Below are 23,567 nucleotides of genomic sequence, written 5' to 3' on the forward strand. Positions count from 1 at the left end.
CCGCTCGTTTACATTTTAATGGCCCATGTTCCTTGGACTATAGAGCTCCAATCAAGCAACCAGTACAGCCACAGACTGATCGGTGCCACTGTTGCTCTGTTTACTTGCTATAAATATGGCGGTTAATAAGGTCGCCTTTCTTACTCCTAATTATGAGTATGCTTTTGGAGTCGCCAGGTATCTCTCGATACCACCACAAGGTTCAACCCGAATATCGATCAAAGAGCCAATACACCATTTAGTTAATTCAAAGTCAATACTACTTTATTTACACACAGTATGATTTACTCATGCACAATAACACTCCAGGCTAAACTATATCTATCACTAACACCTATCCTTAACTTCGGGTGCCCACTTAGGTCAGAGGAACAATGGCCGTTGTTCGGATCTGAGGCTGTTGGGTTCGAAGAGGTAACAGGAGTACAGCTAAGGTCGTCCATCTGGCAGTGAGCGTTGAACTTGAACTTATTTGCTTCTGGTGGTGCTGGTGGAAGGGTCTCTCCGCTTGAGAGTCAAATACAAGAGACTGAAACTTTCGAGGGAGTTCCTTCTTATACTTGGCGGGGCTTTGCGCGCTTTTAGGCGGGCCTTAAACTTGGTCCCAATTAATTGGGCAGCTTCTTGATCATTGTCAGCGATCTGAGCCAATAAAGGGGCGGGTGGCTTGACGGCTGGGCGTGTCCTAAGTGGCCGTTGGCCTTGCTTTGTTTGTGTCTTCAGGTTGGGGTAGTGGCGCCGGAATGTCTGAGACAGTATTGGCTTCCTGAGCACTAGTCCTTTGTTTCCCAGAGATGGGCCATCAATATGTAAATCGGCCCAAAGTTTCGGTTCCGTCTGCTGACTGCCTTTCAAATATACATTCAGGCTCTGTGCCAGCTTGTTGCTTTGTATTGTCCATTTTTCCCTATAGGCCATTTTGTATACTGAAAGTGGCCATCCCAGATGGCTACACACCCTCCTTGTGATCCTCAACGCGAAGCGTGAAGGATCATATTACTGAATCTTCTTTGTTCTCTGCCTAAGTCAAGCACCCGCAATCAAGGACAGGTCCTATCCTACTCTGTCCTATGGATTGGAACCTTTACCTAAATTGCTTTATGTACATCACATTGCTATAAAATCCTAAGGGGCGCTATGACATTCAAGCATGCATTACATTTCTTTTTCATTTAAAACATGGGAACCTCTAACTATCCTTCTCTAAACTATCCTTAGTCAATCAAAAGAATTTACAAACAGTATAAACTATATAATAGCAGCATTACATTCCTCTGTATCTTGGCGGTCAAGTACAGAATTTCACATCTTTCATTTATTAGAACAAACAAAAATTAGTCGATGCACTTTATTTACTTAGTGAGGGTGGGGGGTTTGCTGGAATCCGAAAATAGGGGGTCTGAGTGTATATACCGGAGTGCGGGAGGCTTTCCTTCGCCATTTCCGAAGTCTCAGTGTCTGGATGACACTGCAGAGTATTGCTGTGACTAACAGTGCTTCTACGATGTATGAAGGGGAATACCATTTGATGAGGTTTCGCACCAGGTTGGTGTGTCAGTGGCTGTCTGTGTGTGTGGTGTGTGGCAGGTATGGGAGACATTCACGTCCTGTGGGGTAGGGGTCAGGGGGGGCTGCATCCGCGCGCAACTGTAGTGATCCCACGAAGATCCAAATGTAGGTCATGATGTCCGTTTTCATTCTCTCTTTTATTTTTTCCTTGGTCTTCCTCTGTCTTCTGTTGTTTTTTTAATTTCCTGTGGACACAAGCATAATATCTGTTATTACCTTGTTTAAGATCTCGTATGTCTGTCTGTCTCTCCTTTTATTATCAATTGTCCATTAGAATTGTCATCATATGTGACTCCCTCATTTTTTTTTTAAGCCAAACATTTTTGGAGACAAGACATCCGAGAAAAAAATACTGTCACAGTGCGAGCAATCTCGCAACCTTTGTGGTCGATGCACTGAGTGGGCGGACAATTTATCCGTCCAGCAGCAAAATGTTCCATCCAAGTGTTTGAGGATGTAAATAGCATGTGGGATAGCGACCTAAGGGTCGCCGGAAAACAAACAAAACTTGTGGCAAAGAGCATTCTTTAAGCCACAGACTAAAAGAACAGTAAAAAGAGTTTCAAACCAAAAGTCGGAATGGCGTGCTTATGGGCCGCAGCGGGGCAAGAATGGGTGGAATCCCCGGGTAGGACGGTGACCAGTGCCGTAGGTGCACTACCCGAGCGTAGCTGACCAGTTGGGGGTCCTCAGGCAGGGCGGGGACCAGTGCCGTTACTCCACTGCCTGGGTGACCGGACAAGAACGGAAAGAATTTGTGTTTGTCGTGGAAAAACTGCCTCTTATGATTGCCGTCGAATCAGAAGAGTAGTTATGACTGTATCAAAATTCTGCATGGGGCCATGAATAAACTTTATCAGAGGGTCGTACACAAACAAACATTCAATATTTAAAATTAACAAACTAAAATAACAAAATCGAGCAGGCTCCATCAGAAAGAAGGACACCGCAAATCTCTATCGGTTCCTTTTTTACCATCATCTGGACACGTCATTGTTCTATAGCGAAAAGAGTCGCAAAGGGGCTCGTCTGGTGGGAGTCAGACTCTGAGTCATCATCTTCTCCCGGTTGCCACACTCGTGACTGGAGTAGCTGTGCCAAGGCTGCTTGGGGTAAAGTGGGGTCCATCTCATCGTTACGGATGAGTCTGTAAGAATTGCCGCGGTGCCAATGTTTAGTGTCTAGGTTGCAGGCGGTAGGGGGCAATCCATCGTCGTTGGGCGGTGGGTCCGGCTCAGGGGCTTTTATATAAGTGGTCTCAAAGGGGCCGAACAAATCCTGTTCGGAGTCGTTGGGAATGGGGCCTGGTGCAGAATTGAAATTGTGTGGCGGTTCCATGGGGTCTAATGTATCAGTGCTGTCGCTGTCGGTGCTGGTCGAATGAAGGGAGAGGCGGAGTCGTGCCTCTGGGGGTGGAGTCGAAGTGGTGTCCGAGGATGGGCTGGACTGGTTGGGGGAGGGTCGTCCATGGGCGGGACATGTTCATCTGCTGCTGCAAGTGAGATGTGGTGTGAGTGGTTGCTCTGTGTGCCTTAAGCCTTAAGCTGGTTTATGTGAAACCATCCTGACTTGCCGTTAGGATAAGTGATCTTATAAACGGAGGGGCTGACTTTATCTGAAATTGAGTAGGGTCCTGCGAATTTGGGGGAAAGAAATGAACTGGGGTTGTACAGGGAGAGCATGACCTGCTGCCCTACTGAAAATTCTGTGTCGAAACATACCTTACTTTGTTTCTTTTGTGCACCAAGCAGAACAGCTGGGCTGCTTTAACGTTTTCGAGGATCTGCTGTACTGCTTTCTCATGAGTGAGGGAGGTGACTGTGGGGCTCACCAAATCAAGCCCTAACAAGTATTCTGTTCCCTTCATTGGTCGTCTGGTCATGAGGGTGTGGGGGATGTATCCTGTCAAAGTTGATACCGTGATCCTTATGAACATGAGTGCAAAGGGGAGAACTGTGTCCCATGTGGTATTGTGCTGTTGCACCATTTTCCTGAGGGTTGCCTTGAGGGTTCTATTCATTTGTTCTACGATTCCTCTTGATTGGGGGTGATAGGCGATATGGAATTTTTGTCGGATGCCGAAAATTGTGAGGACATTTTTCATGACGCGTCCTGTGAAATGTGAGCCTTGGTCTGAATCTATACTACGGGGAAGGCCCCATCTCGTGAAGGTGTGCTGCGTTAGGATCTTGGCTGTCGTTTTAGCCGTGTTAGTTCTAGATGGAAAAGCTTCCACCCATTTCGTGAAGGTAGTGATTACTACCAACACATACTTACAACCATTCTTGCAGGGGGGTAGGGGACCTATGTAATCAATCTGTAAATTCGTCCGGGGGCCATTAACAGGGCAGGTGTGACTGAGCTGACCTTTCCTCGCATACCTGTCTGATTGTTCTGGGTGCAAATCAAACAATTTTCAATGTAATGCGTTACATTGGATTTTAAATCGGGCCACCAGCAGAGAGGTCTGAGGTGGGCAAGGGTTGCATCTATCCCTTGGTGTCCATGGTTGTCATGGAATTGGCAAATAATTTGGTTTCTGTCTTGGGTGGGGACCACGTAAATACCATCCTTTAAAATTATGCCGTCGTGTGTCGTTAAAGTGTTTCTGTACTTATCGTCGGGGACTGAGAAGTTACCTTTTAAAACTTCCCTGAGCTTTAGTCTTCCTTTTGGGCTTGAGCTAAATCTTGAATATTGGTCTGTGAGACCTGGACCACGTGTACTGGGGCACTCTTGGGGGATTCCAAAAGTGACCGTGTCTGGAACCTGCCTTTGCTAGGGGGTCTGCCTTAACGTTACCAGGGGGGGAAGAACGATGGTGGCTGCGAACTTTAATGATACCGTATTTACGGCCTTTTGCTGTTTTGAGTATATGCTGGAGTAATGGGGCTGAGGGTAGGGGTTTTCCATCCGTGGAAACAAAACCTCTAGATTCCCACAGGGGTAGGAATTCCGTTAAACTATTGCAGACATATAGGCTGTCGGAGTATATATCGTCTGGGGTCAGGAACGAGTCGGGGTGCTCTACAATATATGCTACGGCTGCTAATTCTGCCTGTGAACCTAGATGTCCAGGCAATTTCAATGATATCTCCTCTAATGCGCGTCCTCTGCATAAATGCCACAACCAGTGATTCGTTTACCATTTAAAACTGTGGAGGAGCCAACCACATAAATCTTAAGAGGTGCGTCTGTGTCTGTGGGCTGGGGTCTCTGGGGTGTAGTACCTGGTTTCGGGGGAGCTGATTTGGGTACAAAAAGTCCTATGTTGTGCCTAGTGGTAATAATCTCACACTCATGTGGGGTGCCTGCGTACTGTAAATTATCTGCTAAAAAAGTGTGTGGCTTAGTCCTTTTAACTGTAATGTCCCGTCTTTGTAGGAGTAGGGTCCATCGTGCGGTGCAAATTTGGCTGACTGTGCCGTCCTTTAGTCTACCGTCTAGTAGAAGTTGGGTTGGGGTGTGCTCTGTTAAAATGGTTACGGGGTTGAGTCCTGTTATGTACACAAAGTACTGAACAGCCCAAAAAACTGCAGCAAGTGCCTTTCGCAGCCAGAAAATCCTTGCTCTACTGGATCGAGAACTCGTGAGGCGTATGCTACTGGGCCTAAACGATCGTGTCTTTCCTGGAGGAGCACGGCCGAAAGGGTTCGGTCGGTGGTTGCAACCTCAATTGGGTATGGGGATAGTGGATCTGGGACCTGTAATGCGGGAGATCTGCTGAGGACTCGTTTTAATGCATCCACAGCATCCGTGTGCTGTGGAAGCCATTCCCATAGGGCTTGCCTTTTTAGGAGTTCGGAAAGAGGGGCTGCCTTTGTGGCAAAACTGTCGATGTGGTTCCTGCAGTAGCCAACCAGTCCTAGAAATGACCGGAGGGATATAACATTATGGGGCAGGGGTAATTTAACAATGGAGTCAATGCGTTTCTGCTCGATCTCGCGTTTGCCATGGGTGATTACTGTGCCTAAATAAATGATTGCTTCTTGGAGGATCTGGGCCTTTTTGGGGTTTACCTTCCATCCGATTTCGTGAAGGAGTCCTAATAATTCGGTGAGAAGCGGAATGTGCTCTCCCTTAGTGTCTGTCTGTAGAAGTAAGTCATCTACATACTGGATAAGGCATTCGGGTCGGGAAAATTTAGCTAATCCATTTGCCAATTGTCTGTGGAAAATGAGGGGGGAGTGTGTGGAAGCCTTGTGGTAGGCACGTCCATGTGTATTGCTGTCCCTGGAAAGTGAAAGAAAATTTGTATTGGCACGTTTTATCCAATGGAATGGACCAAAAGCCGTTGCTGATGTCCAAAACCGAGACTGGGGCCCCTGTTTTAACATTGTCTGGGGACTCGTAGCTACGGTGGGGGCTGCTAACTTTGTTTAGTTCCCAATAATCGATGGTCAGTCGCCATGATCAATCGGGTTTCCTTACGGGCCAAATTGGGTCATTGTTCATTGAGGCTACTGAACGAAGTACGCCTTGGTCAAATAAACTTTGGATGACCTTTGTGATTTCTCCCTCTGTTTGTTGGGGAAAACCGTACTGTTTTTGGGGTTTGGGGTCGGGTCCTGTAATGTTGACTAAACCTGCTATCTTGCCGCAGTCGTGCTTTTGCTGTGCAAAAGAAGCTTTGTGTCTCTGCAAAACGTCTCTAACGTCTTTGTCCTGACTAATGGCTCGTGGATCAAACCAGAAGTCTCCTACTGCGCTAATCCTGTGTGCGTAGTCTCCAACTGTGAGCGTGGCGGGGGCTCGTGCTGCCTTTGCCATTCTCCACACACATTTATTGACGGGGTCGAACGAAAGATTGTGGGAGCTCATAAAATCTATCCCCAAAATGTGTTCGGCTGTCTGGGGTAGATCTACTAAAACGACGGGGTGTTTGGTTTTAATGTTGCCTATCTGAATCGCTACAGGGGCTCTAATGTGTCCCTGCTGCAAGTGTCCTGTGGAGCCGCTGAAGGTAATGGTGTCTGTGGTGGGCCATGTATCCCGTTGGAAAATTGTGGAGGAATTTAGCGTGGTACGGGACCCTCCTGTGTCCCAAGGAAATTCTACGGGGTGTCCCCGGACTGTGCCTGCTACTACCGGTCTTCTGGACTTGTCCCAAAGGGTGTTGCAGACCCAAGTTGGGGATTCCGAATACCGTCAATCGGTGCCGTTCATGGATGCCTTCTCGGAACGGGCGCTAACACTATGAATGGGCTTGGCTCTATTCTTATTCAGGATATTTGCCTGCAGGTTTCGCTGTTGTTTCTGGGGGGCATTGCACTCTTGGGCGTAATGTCCTAACTGTCCGCAATTGTAGCACTCTTGGGATTTAGGCTGCTGTGGGCTATTTCTTCCCTCGTTTACCCATGTGGGGTTCTGATGTGTCCTGACTGAATGCATGTTAACATCTGCCTGCTCTTCATCTGCTTTTCCGTATTCTGACTTTCCCTAAAGGGACTGTTCCCAAGCTCGGGATAATCTCTTTAGTACCCATTTCTCATTGTGGGTGTCGTCTGAGGGGTCATAATTGGCGCAAGCTCTCTGTCCTGCTTCGGTTGCGTGAGAGACTAGGATTCAAGTCCATTTGGCCATATTCTCTGGTGTCAAATGGTTGCGGGCTAACTCTCCAAATACTGCTGTGAAATGAGTCCAAAGGCGTCCAGCAAACACTGTTGTGTGCTCAGTCTTTTTTTGCCTGCATTTATCTACGGGATCTCCCTTATTGTAGCCGATCGCATCTAGGATCGCTGCATGCATTTCTTCGAGGGTGTCTCCTCCTACATTTTGTGGGTCGGGAAGGGCTGCCACGACTGAGGGGTCGAGGCTCAAAACTGTGAGCATAACCTGCTCTTTTTCGTCCAGGCTGTACATGGTCGCCTGTTGCTTAACCTTTCCAAAATAATGGTGGGGGTCCGATGTGGGTTGGAACGGTGTTATTTTGTCGCAGGCGTCCCTTAATTGGGTGACGGTTAATGGGGTAGTGTACAGAAAATCAATGTCTCCGTTTGTTGTGGCCCTGCACTGTGTGGTGACAGGGTTCATGGGATTGTGCACTACCTGTGCAGTCGGGGGTGGGGGTGCTTTTCTTTTCTGAGGTTTGTCCTGAGTACATATTCCATGTACATAGCGATGGGCAGTTTCATTTAACTCCTGTCAATCGGGGCCATTTTCCTGATCTAACTGGGGTCCAAATGTATTCTGGAAACCATTTTGTACTGAGAGCAGGGATTGCAGGTCTGCAATTTGCTTTTGGCATTTGGCGTGGTCTACCGAACCTACGAGCTTCGGCTTACAAACGTTCCCTCAGCTTTTCTTATGAATCTTGGTCAGGTTCTCCCACCAAGTATGTCCTATACTCACGGGACCTGTTTCGTCATTTGCACGAAATTCGCTCCAAAGGGGCCATCCTTTCCCTTTTAGATATTTCCGAATTTCCTCTTCCCATATGGGACACTGCTCTGCTTTATTGGTCGCTGCGACCTCAAATTCCTAGGGGTCCATAAGGTGTTCCATTGCCTTCATTGCCATCTCTACTGTTATCTCTGTGTTTCTCCCGAATTTGGAACAGGGGGGAATAAAGCGGTGATGCAAACACGGGTACGGCTTAAGCTATTTTCCGGTCTACAAAACTCCCACAGTTTTATGCAACAAAATCTATCAAGTTTACCTTATATCCCTTGTTAGTAAGCATTCAAATAACAGACTTCCGAATCTTGGAGGTTTGATCGATATTGGTCTTACGCTTGTGGTTTTTACTTTTCCCAATTGGATTTCTAATGCAAAGTTGGGTCTCTCGGAGTGACAAAGTCACTTCTAGGTCGAGTCCCACCAAAGTCGCCAGTAATGTTGCTCTGTTTACTTGCTATAAATATGGCGGTTAATAAGGTCGCCTTTCTTAATCCTAATTATGACCATGCTTTCAGTCGCCAGGTATCTCTCGATACCGCCACAAGGTTCAACCCGAATATCGATCAAAGAGCCAATACACCATTTAGTTAATTCAAAGTCAATACTACTTTATTTACACACAGTATGATTTACTCATGCACAATAACACTACAGGCTAAACTATATCTACCACTAACACCTATACTTAACTTCGGGTGCCCACTTAGGTCAGAGGAACAATGGCCGTTGTTCGAATCTGAGGCTGTTGGGTTCGAAGAGGTAACAGGAGTACAGCTAAGGTCGTCCGTCTGGTAACGAGCATTGAACTTGAACTTACTTGCTTCTGGTGGGGCTGGTGGAAGCGTCTCTCCGTTTGAGAGCCAAATCCAAGAGACTGAACCTTTTGCAGATGTTCCTTCTTATACTTGGAGGGGCTTTGCGCGCTTTTATGCGGGCCTTAAACTTGGTCCCAATTAATAGGGCCGCTTCTTGATCATTGTCAGCGATCTAAGCCAATAAAGGGGCGGGTGCCTTGATGGTTGGGCGTGTCCTAAGTGGCTGTTGGCCTTGCTTTGTTTGTGTCTTCAGGTTTGGGTAGTGGCGCCGGAATGCCTGAGACAGTATCGGCTACCTGAGCATTAGTCCTTTGTTTCCCAGAGATGGGCCATCAATATGTAAATCGACCCAGAGTTTCGGTTCCGCCTGCTGACTGCCTTTCAAATATACATTCAGGCTCTGTGCCAGCTTGTTGCTTTGTATTGTCCATTTTTCCCTATAGGCTCTGCGAGTGTCCATTTTGTGTACTGAAAGTGGCCATCCCAGATGGCTACACCACTCACCTTATTCAGAAAGCACAACTGCCAAGGTCAATGACCGTTAAGGACCCGCCCAGCTACCAAGGCACCCGCCCCTTTATTGGCCGAAATCGAAGAGAGTGATCAGAGCTCTATCGACCTATTGGGTCCAAGGTTAAGGACCGCACCAAAGAGCGCGAAATCCCAGAGGGATAAAAGAGAGCGCAGCCATGTGTTCTGTCTCTCTTGGATCCGGCCTGTGCCACCCAATTGCAGCAGGAACAGCCAGTTAAGTTCAAGACCAATGATCGCTACCTGACAGTTGATGCCCAGCAGAGATAGAGCCACTTTCTTCAAACCAGCTAAGTGAAATCCAGATAAAGGCATTAATCCATTTGCACAGTGCCGGTCGCCCTGAAGTTAAGTATAGGTTATTGTAGCTAATAGTTGTAGTTTATCTCGTAGTGGATACTGTGTTTGCATGTTGAGATAACTCTTGTGTCTGTAAATAAACCATCTTTTGAACTAACTAACTGGTTGTGTGTCATTTGATCGATATAAGGGAAAGGCTTGTGGTTCACTGAGATAAATAAATAGAGCAACAAAGGTCAAATTTGAACTGAGGGGAAGGATGGAGGGGTTCTACAATTCATGGGCGTTATTCATTGTGCACTTTCGAGTATTGGATTACATCGAACATTAGGGGAGGTTGGTGCTGGGAGGGTTGGGGGGGGAGAGGGACTTTATGTATTAATGGTGACTATGGGTGATTCCTGATTCCTTTTTGTCATTTGTTTATGTTAACACGCCACTGGAATTCCGTCGACTTTTTGACAAGATGGCGGAGGGCTGTGGTGTGTGTCGCCATGTTGGGAATGAACTTCCCGAGGAAGTTGACCATCCCTAGAAAGGACAAGAAGGACCGCCTTCTTGTCTTCTGGTGTCTTCATGGCGTTGATCGCCGAGACCTTTTCAGCATCTTGCCGCACGCCTTGCTGCAAGATGTGGTCACCAAGGAATTTGATTTCTGATTGACCGAACGAGCACTTGGCTCTGTTGAGTCGGAGGCCATGCTCATGGATTCTGTGGAATACCTGCTTGAGGGGATCGATGTGTTCTTGAGGAGTTGTGGACCAGATTATGACATCGTCAGCATACACGCGCACCCCCTCGATACCCTCCATCATCTGTTCCATGATGCAGTGAAATACCTCTGAGGCAGAGGTGATGCCAAAAGGCATCTGGTTGTAGCAGTAGCGACCGAACGGGGTATTGAATGTGCACAGCTTGTGACTGGATGCATCCAGCTGTATTTGCCAGAACCCCTTGAAGGCGACCAGCTTTTTAAAGAGTTTGGCATGAACCATCTCGCTGGTCAACTCCTCTCGTTTTGGTATCGGGTAATGTTCTCTCACGATGTTGCGGTTTAAATCCTTGGGGTCGATGCAGATTCGAAGCTCCCCTGACGGCTTCTTGACGCAGACCTTGGAGCTGACCCAGTCCGTGCGTTCTGTGACCTTTGATATGGTGCCCTGGTCCTGGAGGTCCTGTAACTGCTGCTTGAGGCGGTCCTTGAGGGGTGCCGGCACCCAACGTGGTGCATGGATCACAGGGGTGGTGTTTGGTTTGAGCAGGAATTTGTATCGGTATGGGAGTGTGCCCATTCCGTCGAACAAGCTGTGGTACTGCGTGATGATGTCATCAATTTCAGCCTGGAAGTGCTCATCAGGTGAGGCCGTCGCCTGTGAGGATGACATGGTGTGGACTCGCTGAACCAAGTTCAGGAGTTTCCAGGCCCGAGCACCGAGCAGGGATGCTCTGTCATGTCCCACGATCTCAAATCGCAGTGTTGCTTTAAATGACTTATTGGAAACTCCGAGTTGGCATGAGCCACTGGCAGCTATGGCATTGCCATTGTAGTCAAGGAGCTGGCAGGCTGGTGGAAGAATGCTTGGTCTGACACGGATGGTGTCGAGATCGGATTTGGAGATGAGGTTCGCCAATGCGCTGGTGTCCAGTTTGAACCGGATGCGAGCCTTGTTGACTGTGAGGACAGCACACCACTCGTCGTCGGGATCCCCGCTGAGGATCGGGAGGTGCTTTGCTGTCTTGGAGAAAGGCAGTGCACGCTTCGTACTGATGCCCACCCGGTATGGAGATTTGAGGCACATAGCATCAGGATCTGTTGGGCTGTCGGGGTCGGAGTCTGGCATGGTCTGCTGTTTTGAACGGACGCTTCTGCACCACAGCTGGGATCGCTGGATGCTGGGCAGTGTAGCAGATCTGCAAAGGGCTGAGAAGTGGCCAAGCTTGCCACACTGTAGACACCGTCGTGATTTTGCCGGACATTGCCGCTTTAAATGGGCGGAGCCACAATTCAGACACGTCATGACGCCAACGTCAGCGCGTTCCGTGCGCCATCGCGCATGCGCAGTGCGGTCGAACGACGTACACACCTGCGCAGTCTGGTCGTCGGTCTCGCCGTCCCCTCGGTCATGCGCGAATGCGCAGGGGCCCGGGAAAAGCACCCAGAATGGCCACTCTCGGCGATACCTAGGCCCTGCATTTGTGCGATGGCCTGCGCCCGTTTTGCCTCGTGGGAGGTTAGCTTTGCCGTTTCTGCCGCCCTGATGTGGGAGTACCGATTGTTAGCATGTTCGTGGAGAACGCACGTTTCGATGGCGATGGTGAGGGTGAGCTGCTTGACTTTCAGGAGCTGCTGGCGAAGGGAATAGGAGTGGACCCCGAAAACGATCTGATCCCGGATCATGGAATCAGTGGTCGAGTCATAGTTACATGACTGCGCGAGGATGCGGAGATGGGTCAGAAAAGATTGAAAAGGTTCATCCTTACCCTGAAGCCTCTGCTGGAAAATGTACCGTTCAAACCTCTCATTCACCTCAATGTCGCAGTGGCTGTCGAACTTCAGTAGGATTGTTTTAAATTTTGTCTTGTCTTCGCCTTCAGAGAATGTAAGGGAGTTGTAGATGTGGATGGCGTGGTCCCCGGCTGTGGAGAGGAATAGTGCGATCTTCCTGGTGTCCGATGCGGCCTCGAGGTCGGTGGCTTCTAGATAGAGTTGGAACTTTTGTTTGAAGATCTTCCAATTTGCACCGAGGTTGCCGGCGATGCAGAGCTGCGGAGGAGGGCAGACGTTTTCCATGTCACTGGATGGCTGTTTGCTGGTCAATGCTGATTCACTCAAGGTAGGTCCGTCTGTTTGCTGATCAACGCTGATTCCTCAAGGTAGGTCTGTCAATTTTCAGCATCACTCACTGTGATGTGTTGGGTAGGCTGGGTCGAGGTGAACTGCAGTGTAGCGAGAGACAGACCTCCAACACTTGATAAGATGCAACATGATTTTATTTAACATCTAAACTATTATACATGTTCAACTGTGGGTTGACACTATGCTGACTTGACTGGAGACCTGATACTAGCCTAACCAGACTTACTAGCTACCACATGGTGTTTGCACTGGCCAGCTCACTAACTCTGACTATCTCAGAGGCTGGGTCCCGAGAGCGCGGGAAAACCGGTGCCCTCTGGCTTTATAGTGGTCGTGTCCTGTCTGGTGATTGGCTGCTCTGCTCTGTGTGCTTACTGGTCATCCTCTGTGTCAATCACTGCCTGTCTGCACTCCATTGCATACATAGATGTATATTATGGCATATCCCATGTTCTGTGCTGGCATTCTGTGTATGTTTAGCTATTTAATCCACAGCATTCTTTCTTCTGAGGCATACTCTCATGATCGAGGGCGACTTACTTACACTCCGGTTCGATGGTCTCTGAGATGGTTGTTAAGTCCAATGCGCAATCTGCAGACTGCTACATGTGGGGCAAGTTTAGGGCAACACGGCGGCACAGTGGTTAGCACCAAGGATCCGGGTTTGAATCTGACCTCGGGTGACTGGGTAGAGTTTGCACTTTCTCCCAGTGCCTGCGTGGGTTTCCTCCGGATGCTCCGGTTTCCTCCCACAGTCCAAAGATGTGCAGGTTAGGAGGATTGGTCATGCGAAATTGCCCCCCTAGGTTGGGGTTGCAGGAATAGGACAGGGTATTGGGCCTATGTAGGGTGTCATTCAAAGGGTCGGTACAGACTTGATAGACTGAATGGCCTCCTTCTGCCGCCTGGCTGTCTCCTGCTGAGACTGAGTTCCGAATACAGCAGTTCCTTCGGGAGGCTGGTATCAGCCATACAAACAAATGTCCCACCCAGCGGAGCTGGTATTGAGCGATTAGCCCCTCGACACTGGGCCAACTGGCTTGGGCGAGGCTTCAGCAGTATACTTCCGATCAACAACAACAACTTGCATTTTATAGCACCATTGTCGTAAAATGTTTCAAGGTTTTTCGTGGGAATGTTGAAAGTTTGACATGAGCCACATAAGGAGATATCAGTGCAGATGATCAAGGGCTCGGGAACCTATTAAAAGGAGGAGAGAGGCCGAGGGATTTAAGAAGGGAATTATCGGACCTTGGCCTTTAGTCCTGAAACTTCTTTTCCTTCAAAGATCCCTTTCCAATAGGATTGGTAAACACAAATCCCCAATTGAATTATCATATTAATATGTTGCATGTAATGAGTGTTATACGCTTTACTTGCAGAGATCAGTGAGTTGGGTGTTCTACTTCTCTCTGCAGAGTCCACCTCTCCTTGTGCACTCCCCCTCGGTGAGCCATCCAGCCCAGTCGGTGCTGCTCATGCGGCAGTGGCACTCCACTCTTGCCTCCTGACTTACATGTTCTATTTTCTTGAGGACCCCTGTCTGAGAACCACTGTTCCAGGCAACTGAAGGCATGGCTGCCAGTGGTGGAGTGATCACAACTGGGCATGCACAAGAGGCTAGAATGTATGGAGCACAGAGTTCCCGGAAGGTTGCAGGGCTGGAAGAGCTTACAGAGGCAGGGAGGGAGGGGCCAAGCTGTGCAGAGATTTCAAAACAAAGGCGTAAACTTTAAAATTGAGGTTTGCGGGACTAGGAGCCAATGGAGGTCAGTGAGTACATGGGTGCCGAGTGAGTGGGATTTGGTGCAAGTTAGATTGCGGGCAGCAAATTCCTGTCCATATTGAAGAGGTGATGAAGGCGTGGATGAGGATTTCAGCAGCAGATTAGCTGAACCAGGGAGGCAATTGGTAATGTTGCAGAGGTGGAAATAGGCAATCTTGGTAATGGAGTAAATATGTGGTCAGAAGCTACCCTTCCATGCGGGGCAGCACTGCCCATACATGCCACATGCCACAAATCCCCCCCCCCCCCCCCCCCCCTGCAGTGCACCAAGCATGTGGCTCACAATGCCCTCTCACTGTCCCTGCAGGAGACGCTGGTCCATATTCAACGGGAGAGGGCCGAGATGGATTGGGGTGCCAAACATCAGGGTCCTCATCCCCCACGAGGAACTGGCTCTGGAAATCGTGTGGCTGACCGAGGATAGAGCAGTTACCGGCAACGAGATTGGTTTCTGCCACAAAGGAGATGAGGACCCACTGCCCCTGTCTCAGATGGATCATGCATGTCCGACGGATTGTGCCTTCCCTCTCATTGACCACATATCCTTCTTCCTCCAGGACCTCTACCTGATGGGGCCGGCCTATCCGGGTTGCCTCCCACACCCGGCAACCACCCCGCTGCCACCCAAGAGACCACCTCGGAGGACATGTCCCAGTCACTGTGGGATGTGTCCCAGGCACAGCATTGTCAGTCACTGAGGAACATCGCTGTGGGCGTCAACCTATGGACCAGATATTGGGGAGGTACTGGGGCCGGCCGGGCCAGATGACTCAGGGCCATTAGAGATCACTCCAGCCGCCCCTCAGTCCCATGGCAGTCCCCAGGCTTCCACAGACACCATCCGGGAGGAGGGAATGCTGGAGGCCAGCCCGGTAGCTTCCATCAGGGAGATCATGGTGGTCTCCAGTGCACTCGTATCCCCCTGCACACCTGCCAGCGGCGTGCCTCAAGGTAAGGGGCAGAACAGGATGGGGCGCGGATGGTAGCAGGGGGCCTCCATTTACAATGTGCATCCTGGGGACACACCTAGGCGTAGTGACAGGATGCGTAAGGTTAAGAAGCTTGCAGATCACTGAGTGGGCCGGTGGGGGAGGGGTGTTGGGGGGGCACCATGGGTAGTTAGGTGGACAATGAGAGTGTTGAATGTTCACAATAAAACCCTGTTACACATGATACCCGCGATGCCTTTGTCATAATATTCCAAATGGCGGGCTGACGCCACCCCCATTGCTCCTCGTCACCTCCCCCAAAACCCCCGTACCCCGTGCGCAGTGAACCACTTGGGGGAGACCCGGATGTGGACCCAGTGCAGAGGATGGGTGTGAGCACACTGGCAGCACACAGACAGGAGTCAGACTTTGGCATTGACTGAGGGAGTACCAGAGCTCACTTCACTGCGGGTTACCATCACTCTCCTGCCTTGTATGTTGACCCACTTACACCGCCAACCAAGACCCATCACCCTGGACTGGCACTGCACCCTGGGAGGGTGGAAGAGTGTGGGATGGGGTAGTGGAGGGGTGAGGGAGGGCCAGGGAATGAGAGAGAGATGGACGGGACAGATAGGGGTGCGAGATTGGGATGGTCTGTGATGGGTGGGGGTGATAGGGGAGATGTTAGCAGGCGGTGTAGGCAGCTTCGGGGGTGGAGTGAGGGATGTGATGATGGATGAAACCCTGTTCTATGCTCCCCATGCTCCTCCTGCGGGTCCTCCCCAGGCTCGTCCTCCATGCCATCCTGCTCCGTTTCATCCTCCTCAGATGAAACCGCATGTCCCTCCACCTCTTTCTCCTCCAACACGTCGTCCCGCTCCTGTGCCTAGTTGTGAAGGACACAGCAGACCACCACAAAGTGGGAGGTCTTCCAGGGGTGTACTGCAGTACACCACCAGAGCAGTACAGGCATCGGAACCACATTTTGAGCAGTCCGATGCACCGCTTAATGACAGCACGGGTGGCAGCATGGGCCTTGTTATATTGGGTCTCCATCTCGGCCTCCGGCCTCCGTGCTGGCGTCATTAGCCAGGACATCAGCGGGTATCCTTTATGCCCCAAGAGCCAACCTGTCACCCTGGGGTGTCCCACAAAGATGCCAGGGATATCCCACTGCCCCAGGATGTAGCTGTTGTGCACACTCCTGGGTAAGTGCGCACACACGTGCATGTTCCTGAGGTGGTGGTCACGCACAAGTTGGATTTTGAGGGAGTGGAACCTCTTCATGTTAATGTAGGGTGCTCTTTGTTGCCCCGGTGCACTCAAGGCAACATGCTTGCCTCTATTGCCCCCTGGACTTTGGGCATCCTGGCAATGATGGAGAATCCTGCTGCCCGGGTATTCTGATAGGCTTGGTCCAGCTCACAGTTTATGTAGTCGGCTGCCAGGGCAAACACAGCATCCCTGACTTTCACGGATGCACTTGTGGGCTTTGGCTTGTGTCGCACAAGTCCCCGGTTGAGCCCTGCAATAGTCCCAAAGCATAAAGGTTCAGGGCTGTGGTGCCCTTCGCAGCCACCGGGAGCTGGTGTCCTCTTCCTCCTCCATGTGGTGCCAAGTCTGCAAGGACATGGCAAAGGGCCGCACCATGTCCTTGTTGAGGCGGAGCCTCCTGCGGCACATGCAGTCCATCACCTGTTCGAAGGACCACCGACGCCTGCTCCCGTTCCCCTCTGGGTCCCATCCCAGCCTGATGGGTGGCTGGGTCTGCTGCGTGTGGGACGGGCACCATGGGCTGCCTCCTTGAGCCTGTGTCGACGCTGCTGCCATCTTTTCCGGTTTCTGGCCACCTGTCACCAGCGCCACGAGGGCAGCTGCTGCGTGTTTGGTAGCTCCATCGATCGTGATATCTGTAGAATTGCAGGAGAGAGACCAGCAATCAGCCAGGGCTCCCACCATGGGACCCTCAACACCCCCATGCTCCCCCTCCCTCCCCACGCTACATGTTACAACAGGGGTAGCACCGGCAGAGCTATTAATGGGCCAGCACCTCTGAACCCGCCTGAGCCTGAGGTACCCAAGTCTTGACGGAAAGATAGAGTCAAAACCAGACAGTCAGAAGAAATATCACAACAAGCGCCCACCTTGGAGAAGTTTTAAACCGGGGACGCCATATATGTCTGGAATTTCGGTGACGGCTCCCGTTGTCTCCCTGGGGTCATGTTAGAGAAAACAGGGCGTACACGTGGTCAGTGCTTGAGCCCAAGCTGTTCAACATAACATTTTATAAATTTAGAGTACCCAATTCATTTTTTTCCAATCAAGGGGCAATTTAGCGTGGCCAATCCACCTACCCTGCACATCTGTGGGTTGTGGGGGCGAAACCCACACAAACACGGGGAGAATGTGCAAAGTCCACACGGACCCAGAGCCGGGATCGAACCTGGGACCTCGGCGCCGTGAGGCAGCAGGGCTAACCCGCTGCGCCACTGTGCTGCCGTCATCATACAAATAAATGACATGAACGACTTGACATGGTCGTACAAGGTCAGAACTCGAGAGAAGACCGTGCCGGAAACATGTGGACCACCTCATGTCACCTCGGAGGAAGCCGAGCCAGGCACATCGGTGCCTCCACCGTCTCTGGTACCACTACGTAGGTGGCACAGTCCACCCTGGCCCAACTTCCAGACCGTCAGGGCGACGACGACTTGGCCTCAGATATGGACACGGAAGCAGCTGCATTCACGGTAACACCGCGGCTGGAGCCAAACCCCTGGCAGTGTCTCTCCATCATTAATCACGGAAAAGACGATCAATAAATCGTTACACGCCGAGGCCCCAGGTTCGATCCCGGCTCTGGGTCACTGTCCGTGTGGAGTTTGCACATTCGCCCCGTGTTTGCGTGGGTTTCACCCCCACAACCCAAAGATGTGCAGGCTAGGTGGATTGAACACGCTAAATTGCCCCTTAATTGGAAAAAATTAATTGGGTACTCTGAATTTGTAAAAAATAAATCAATAAATAAATCATAACACGCAACCGAACCCAGGCCCACCACTGGCAGAAGTGCAACCGCGTGCAAAGCAGGCCCCCTCAGATGGCCACTGAACGGGAACTTTCGGACTTGGGGTGGAGATGTGTAATAACCCTCACAAGGCCCACGGGCAAACAAACCCTAGTCGATCTCCTTGTGGGACCCGTGGAACACAAGCTTCCCTTCTAGCCGGTATAAAAACCTGTATAAAAACCAACTCAGACAGTGACTGGCAGGGCGATGGAGACTTATGCCCCATGTATATGCGACCGGGCGGCCGTTTCCTTTGACTGTGAATAAACTAGAGTTTACCCGACTATCTCGGCATCCAGTATCTTCATACTCTTCCTTTCATTTTTTCACACCAAAGTGGATAACTTCACATTTAGCCACAATGTACTGTGCCTACCATGTTTTTGCCCACTCACTCAACTTGTCTAAATAAAGCCTCCTTGTATCCTCCTCACAAATCACGATTCAGCCCATCAGGTCAAACATGAACAAGGAAACCTCCTATTGATTACTCTTGTATGGTGTTGGAAACACGCGGCTAAACCCGCTCAGTAGGGGCCTTTGTTTCCTTTTGGGAAGATCGTGCCCATTGTCTTTTTGCCACATTCAGGTCATGTTGTTTTTTTGGCCATGCATTTCTTTCTTTTTTAAAAATAAATTTAGTGTATCCAATTCATTTTTTTCCAATTAAGGGGCAATTTAGCGTGTTCAATTCACCTACATTGCACATCTTTGGGTTGTGTGGGTGAAACCCACGCAAACACGGGGAGAATGTGCAAACTCCACACGGACAGTGACCCAGAGCCGGGATTGAACCTGGGACCTCAGCGCCGTGAGGCAACAGGGCTAACCCACTGCGTCACCATGCTGCCTGTATTGCTTTCTTTTTTATGGCATCTGTGATGCTGGGGACTTTAGGAGGAGTCGTGGGTCTGGTTTAGCACAGGGCTAAAGAGCTGGCTTTTAAAGCAGAACAAGGCAGGCCAGCAGCACGGTTCAATTCCCGTACCAGCCTCCTCGAACAGGCACCGGAATGTGGCGACTAGGGGCTTTTCACAGTAACTTCATTTGAAGCCTACTTGTGACAATAAGCGATTTTCATTTCCATTGTTTCATTTCCAATAGGTGGTAATTGTAGTATTCTGTTAATGTGGGACTGAGTACAGTACTTCTTACACAGTGATGTAAGAGAACATATGACCAGGGGTGAGTCTCATGTTGGACAGAGCCATGTGCACAAGTAAGCATGGAGACATTTCCTAGCTTGAACCCTGTACTGCATATTTGCATATAGTTATTTTAGTTAATTAGAACACAGTAAACCTACTTAAAACTACAATTACTTCATTGAGACTGACTGAGGGGTCTGCAACATCATGCACCAATAATCAGCAGGAGGTTTCCTTGTCCATGTTTGACCTGATGCCATGAGACTTCATAGGTTCCAGTGTTATTGTTGAGGACTCCCAGGACAATTCCCCCCCCCCCCCCCCTCTACTGACTGTATACCACTGTGTTCACCTCCAGGTCTGTTCTATAGTGGGACACGATATACCCAGGGATAGTGATCGTGGTGGTAAGGTATGATTCAGTGAGTATGACTATGTCAGACAGTTGCTTGACTAGTCTGTGAGACAGCTCTCCCAATTTTGACACAAGCCACCAGATGTTAGTAAGGAGGACTTTGCGGGTCAACTGTGCTGTGTTTGCCTTTGTCATTTTGTGCGCCTAGGTCAATGCTGGGTGATCCGTCCGATTTAGTTCCTTTTAGACTTTGTAGCAGTTTGATACAACTGTTGAGGGATTGAGGCTGGCTTTTTTGAAGGAAAGGGATGATGATGGCAGTTTTGAAGGGGCGGGCAATAATGTCTGAAGAGAGAGAAAAGTTGGCAATATTAACTAACACAGGAGCTAGGCAAGGAAGTTATGTGGTGAACAGTTTGGTGGTGCTAAGTTCGAGGGAGGAGGAAGTGACTCTCTTGCGCGCGAGGTGAGGGAGACAGATGAGAAGCGAGAGAAGGATGATGGGGATGTGGTTGGCTGGCTGGGGGGCGGGGGGCGTCCTTTCGACTTGGCTCCTGCCAAGTTATGCCTTTGGGTTCAGGAAAGTGGAGTGTGTCAGCACAGGGAGATAATGTGCACTCTTATATGTATATTACTCAAAGCCAAATAGAGGTTTCACAGAATTGTGGTTCGGAGACTCCAGACCACAATGACATTTTCTGTGCTGTTTAGGTGATAAGAACAAATATGTACTAAAACAGAAAAACTTAGCAGGTCTGGCAGCAACTGTGGAGAGAGAAAAACAGAGCAAACGTTTCCAGTCCAATATATGTCTCGAAAATAAAGAGGGGTCGAGATGTGATGAGCTTTGTGCTGTTGGAAACAATGCTTATATTTCAGCACATGGTCTGATATTATTTTCTTTTCCTTGGCGCATAAAATAAGCTCTTCATTAAGGAAAAAAGGTGGGGCAAGCTCTAAGAGAAGGAGCAGCAATTGATTCTTGCTCAAGTTGGAGAGGTGGCTGTGTGTGTGTGGTGTTGCGCGGGGTGACCTGGGGGATGTAGTCCTGGCGGCGCGCGGTTGGCCGGTGTGAGGTGAGAGCGCGGACTACAAGTCCCAGCGGGCGGCGCGGCTGCCGAACCCCAGCCAGCGCCTGACAGCTGGCAGTGTATCTAACGGGAGCGGGGCTGCCGGGCATCTGGGCGCTCGCACCGAGACAGCATGTCCAGCCGAGTGGCGGCCAAGACGGCGCCGGGCCGGGACGCCGCGGGAAGTCACCGGCGCGAGTCGGCGCAGCTGCTGATATTTAACTTTTTACTGATCCTCACCCTGCTGACGATTTGGCTGTTCAAGCACCGGAGATTCCGCTTTCTGCACGAGACCGGCGGGGCTATGTTTTATGGTGAGAGCAAAGTATAAATTCCTCGGTTAAACATTAGCCAGTCGGGATCCCAAGTCTACGCCTGGGGCAGAAAGGGAGCGAAAGCCAGCGGTAAACTGGCCCTTCGATTGTCTCAGACCCTCCCTCACACAAACAAGGGGCACTTTGACACTTGCCGCTTTTGCGCAACAAAATCAAAAGGAAAGAACCACCCGGCGTCGTTTCTGCTCTGGGCTTCAGGAGATGAAAGGGTAGGAAGGAGTGGGCCGTGTGCTGCTCCTTCACTGACGGAGTGCTCAGGTGTCTCCTTCAAACAAACACCGCTCCCTCACACACCCCTGGCTCACACACCCCTGGCGCTGCTCCACTCTTTCCAATTGCTTTCCAACGGCCGACTGGGACCCAATGCAACCACCTCTCTGCACAAAGAGACGTGGCACCCCTCACAGGCAGTGCTGTCTCATCGACACGGCTAGAGGGGGGGGGGGGGGGAGAGAGTTTAAAACAAAAGTTTTAAGCTCTTTTTTTTTTAAATAAAGAGATGGTCACTAAAAGTTTTCACACTCGACAGGATGGGATCAGGAAAGGTGTGGGCAGCAATGTTGGGAGACTGGACTGGGGAACTGCCAGGAACAATATTAATTATAGCTGCACCACACAACAAAAAGTACACGCAGGCACACGAGCCCAACTTTGACAGGAGTAGCCCTTTGGCCCGCTTCCCTGCTGGCCGGTGAGCTCTTTGCATTCGCTGCTGGATGCAAAATCCGGTGGCTCACTGCACTGCGCCTCCTGCAACCCCGTCAATGCACCGTTGGTCTTCTCTGGGCCGGATCTTGGCATCTGCCCATACGTCGCTGCTGCTTTGCATTGACAGTGCCAACTGCCACCGAGGAATAACATTCCTATCATTGGGACAGGCGTTCACGTGAGGAGCCTTGGGTGCTCACCGCTGTACTGAAGGGATAACCTAGCACTTGCCTGTCTGCCCCACGGCCTGTCTCCACAGGAAAGGACAACAGCACTTATAACCTGGGGACAAAAATCACAGAAGAGGATTTTTACCTGTGGAGAAAGAAAGGTACTTTTTTGTGGTCAAAGCCAGGACAATTCACTAGGATACCAAATATAAAGGGACTAATGTTATTCCCTTCATATTTGACTTGCTAATTGTCCTGAAGAGTGCAAGAAAAAAAAACCTTAAAACAAAATCGACTCTCTTCAGCAACACAAGTTCTGTCCTACCAAACGATTGTTTCTAACCTCATATGTGGTGTGGTGGGGGGGGGGGGGGGGGGAATGGAGGGTGAGAGAGGAATGGAGGGTTAAAGCACCTCTGTATAAAGTGTCTGTGTGAGTTAGAATATGTGTTCGTAAATTTTGGGGAGGGGATGGAGTTGGTGGAAAATTGGCCGCCTTAAGTTGGGGGAGCAAGTAGAGTGAAAGTGCTCTGGGGAGGCTACTGTGACTGTTCAGGTCGTTTTTGGTGAAGTGATAGTCTGGTTGGTCGTTTGGATATGTGTAAATCCAAAAGATTAAAAAAGTTGTGGAGTTTGCAAAAAGTCGTAAATAAATCGAGATGTGCCGTACCTGGTGCAGAAACCCTCAATTTCACAAGGGACCATGCTTCGAGGAATGTGAGTCACAGACCTGAGACTGGTGGGGTGGGTTATTTGGCAGGAGTCTGTACAGTTCAAGATTTATTTTTAATAATTGTTATTATTGTAGCAAGTAGGCTTACATTAACACTGCAATGAAGTTCCTGTGAAAATCCCCTAGTCGCCTCCGGCACCTGTTCAGGTACACAGAGGGAGAATTCAGAATGTCCAATTCATTTTAACAAGCACGTTTTTCGGGACTTGCAGGTGAGCACCCAGAGGAAACCCACCCAGACACAGGTAGAACGTGCAGACTCCGCACAAGAGAGTGACCCAAGCAGGAATCGAACCGGGGATTCTGGCGCTGTGAAGCAACAGTACTAACCACTGTGCTACCGTACCGCCCTTGGTCCAGATCATGCGGCCAGCAGCCAATCAGCGGTGTTCACCTCTGACCTCTAAGAAAGCTGCCCACAAAGACTCGTGATCTCTGTGGTGGGAAATTGCTCTTTCCTGCCAGCAGTTAAAATCTGACACCAAGTCCAGAAGATGCAACAGCAGTGATACCAAGCTGATAGACAGCGGCCAAGGAACTCAAAGTATTCCCACGGAGCAAACCAGGAAGTTAAAAACACTTAAAATTTCACTTCTAATGTAAATGTTCCCACAGCGAAATAAATGTATGACTGTATTAAGATAGAAACTTAAAAACAGATAAACTTTCAAAATAATTTTGAAATGTGAATTTACGTTTATCATGGAGAAATTCGACAATTCACAAACATTTAAAAAAAATTTAGAATACCCAATTAATGTTTTCCAATTAAGGTGCAATTTAGCGTGG

At 49.7% G+C, this 23,567-nt stretch overlaps 1 protein-coding gene and 1 long non-coding RNA gene across 3 annotated transcripts in view; one reads left to right on the forward strand and one right to left on the reverse strand.

The window, feature by feature from the left end:
- Window positions 1-237: 237 nt before the first annotated feature.
- LOC140389620 (uncharacterized) lies at window positions 238-21,208 on the reverse strand. The gene is made up of 2 exons (XR_011934432.1): window positions 21,073-21,208; window positions 238-1,754 (listed from the first exon to the last, which is right to left on the reverse strand). It is a non-coding gene; the product is annotated as an uncharacterized lncRNA (long non-coding RNA).
- Window positions 20,887-23,567, forward strand: part of LOC140389619 (sodium/hydrogen exchanger 9-like) — a 570,848-nt gene continuing 568,167 nt past the window's right edge. The window contains exon 1 of one of the 2 annotated variants that reach the window (XM_072473892.1): window positions 20,887-21,146. In XM_072473892.1, coding sequence (XP_072329993.1) covers window positions 20,966-21,146 — 181 coding nt within the window. In that variant the 5' untranslated portion in view covers window positions 20,887-20,965. Of the gene's footprint in view, window positions 21,147-21,985; window positions 22,207-23,567 lie in introns of those variants that run through there. The other variant, XM_072473893.1, reaches the window with a different exon arrangement.

The sequence above is a fragment of the Scyliorhinus torazame genome, chromosome 14 (assembly GCF_047496885.1).
Source record: "Scyliorhinus torazame isolate Kashiwa2021f chromosome 14, sScyTor2.1, whole genome shotgun sequence".
NCBI classification, from domain to species: domain Eukaryota; kingdom Metazoa; phylum Chordata; class Chondrichthyes; order Carcharhiniformes; family Scyliorhinidae; genus Scyliorhinus; species Scyliorhinus torazame.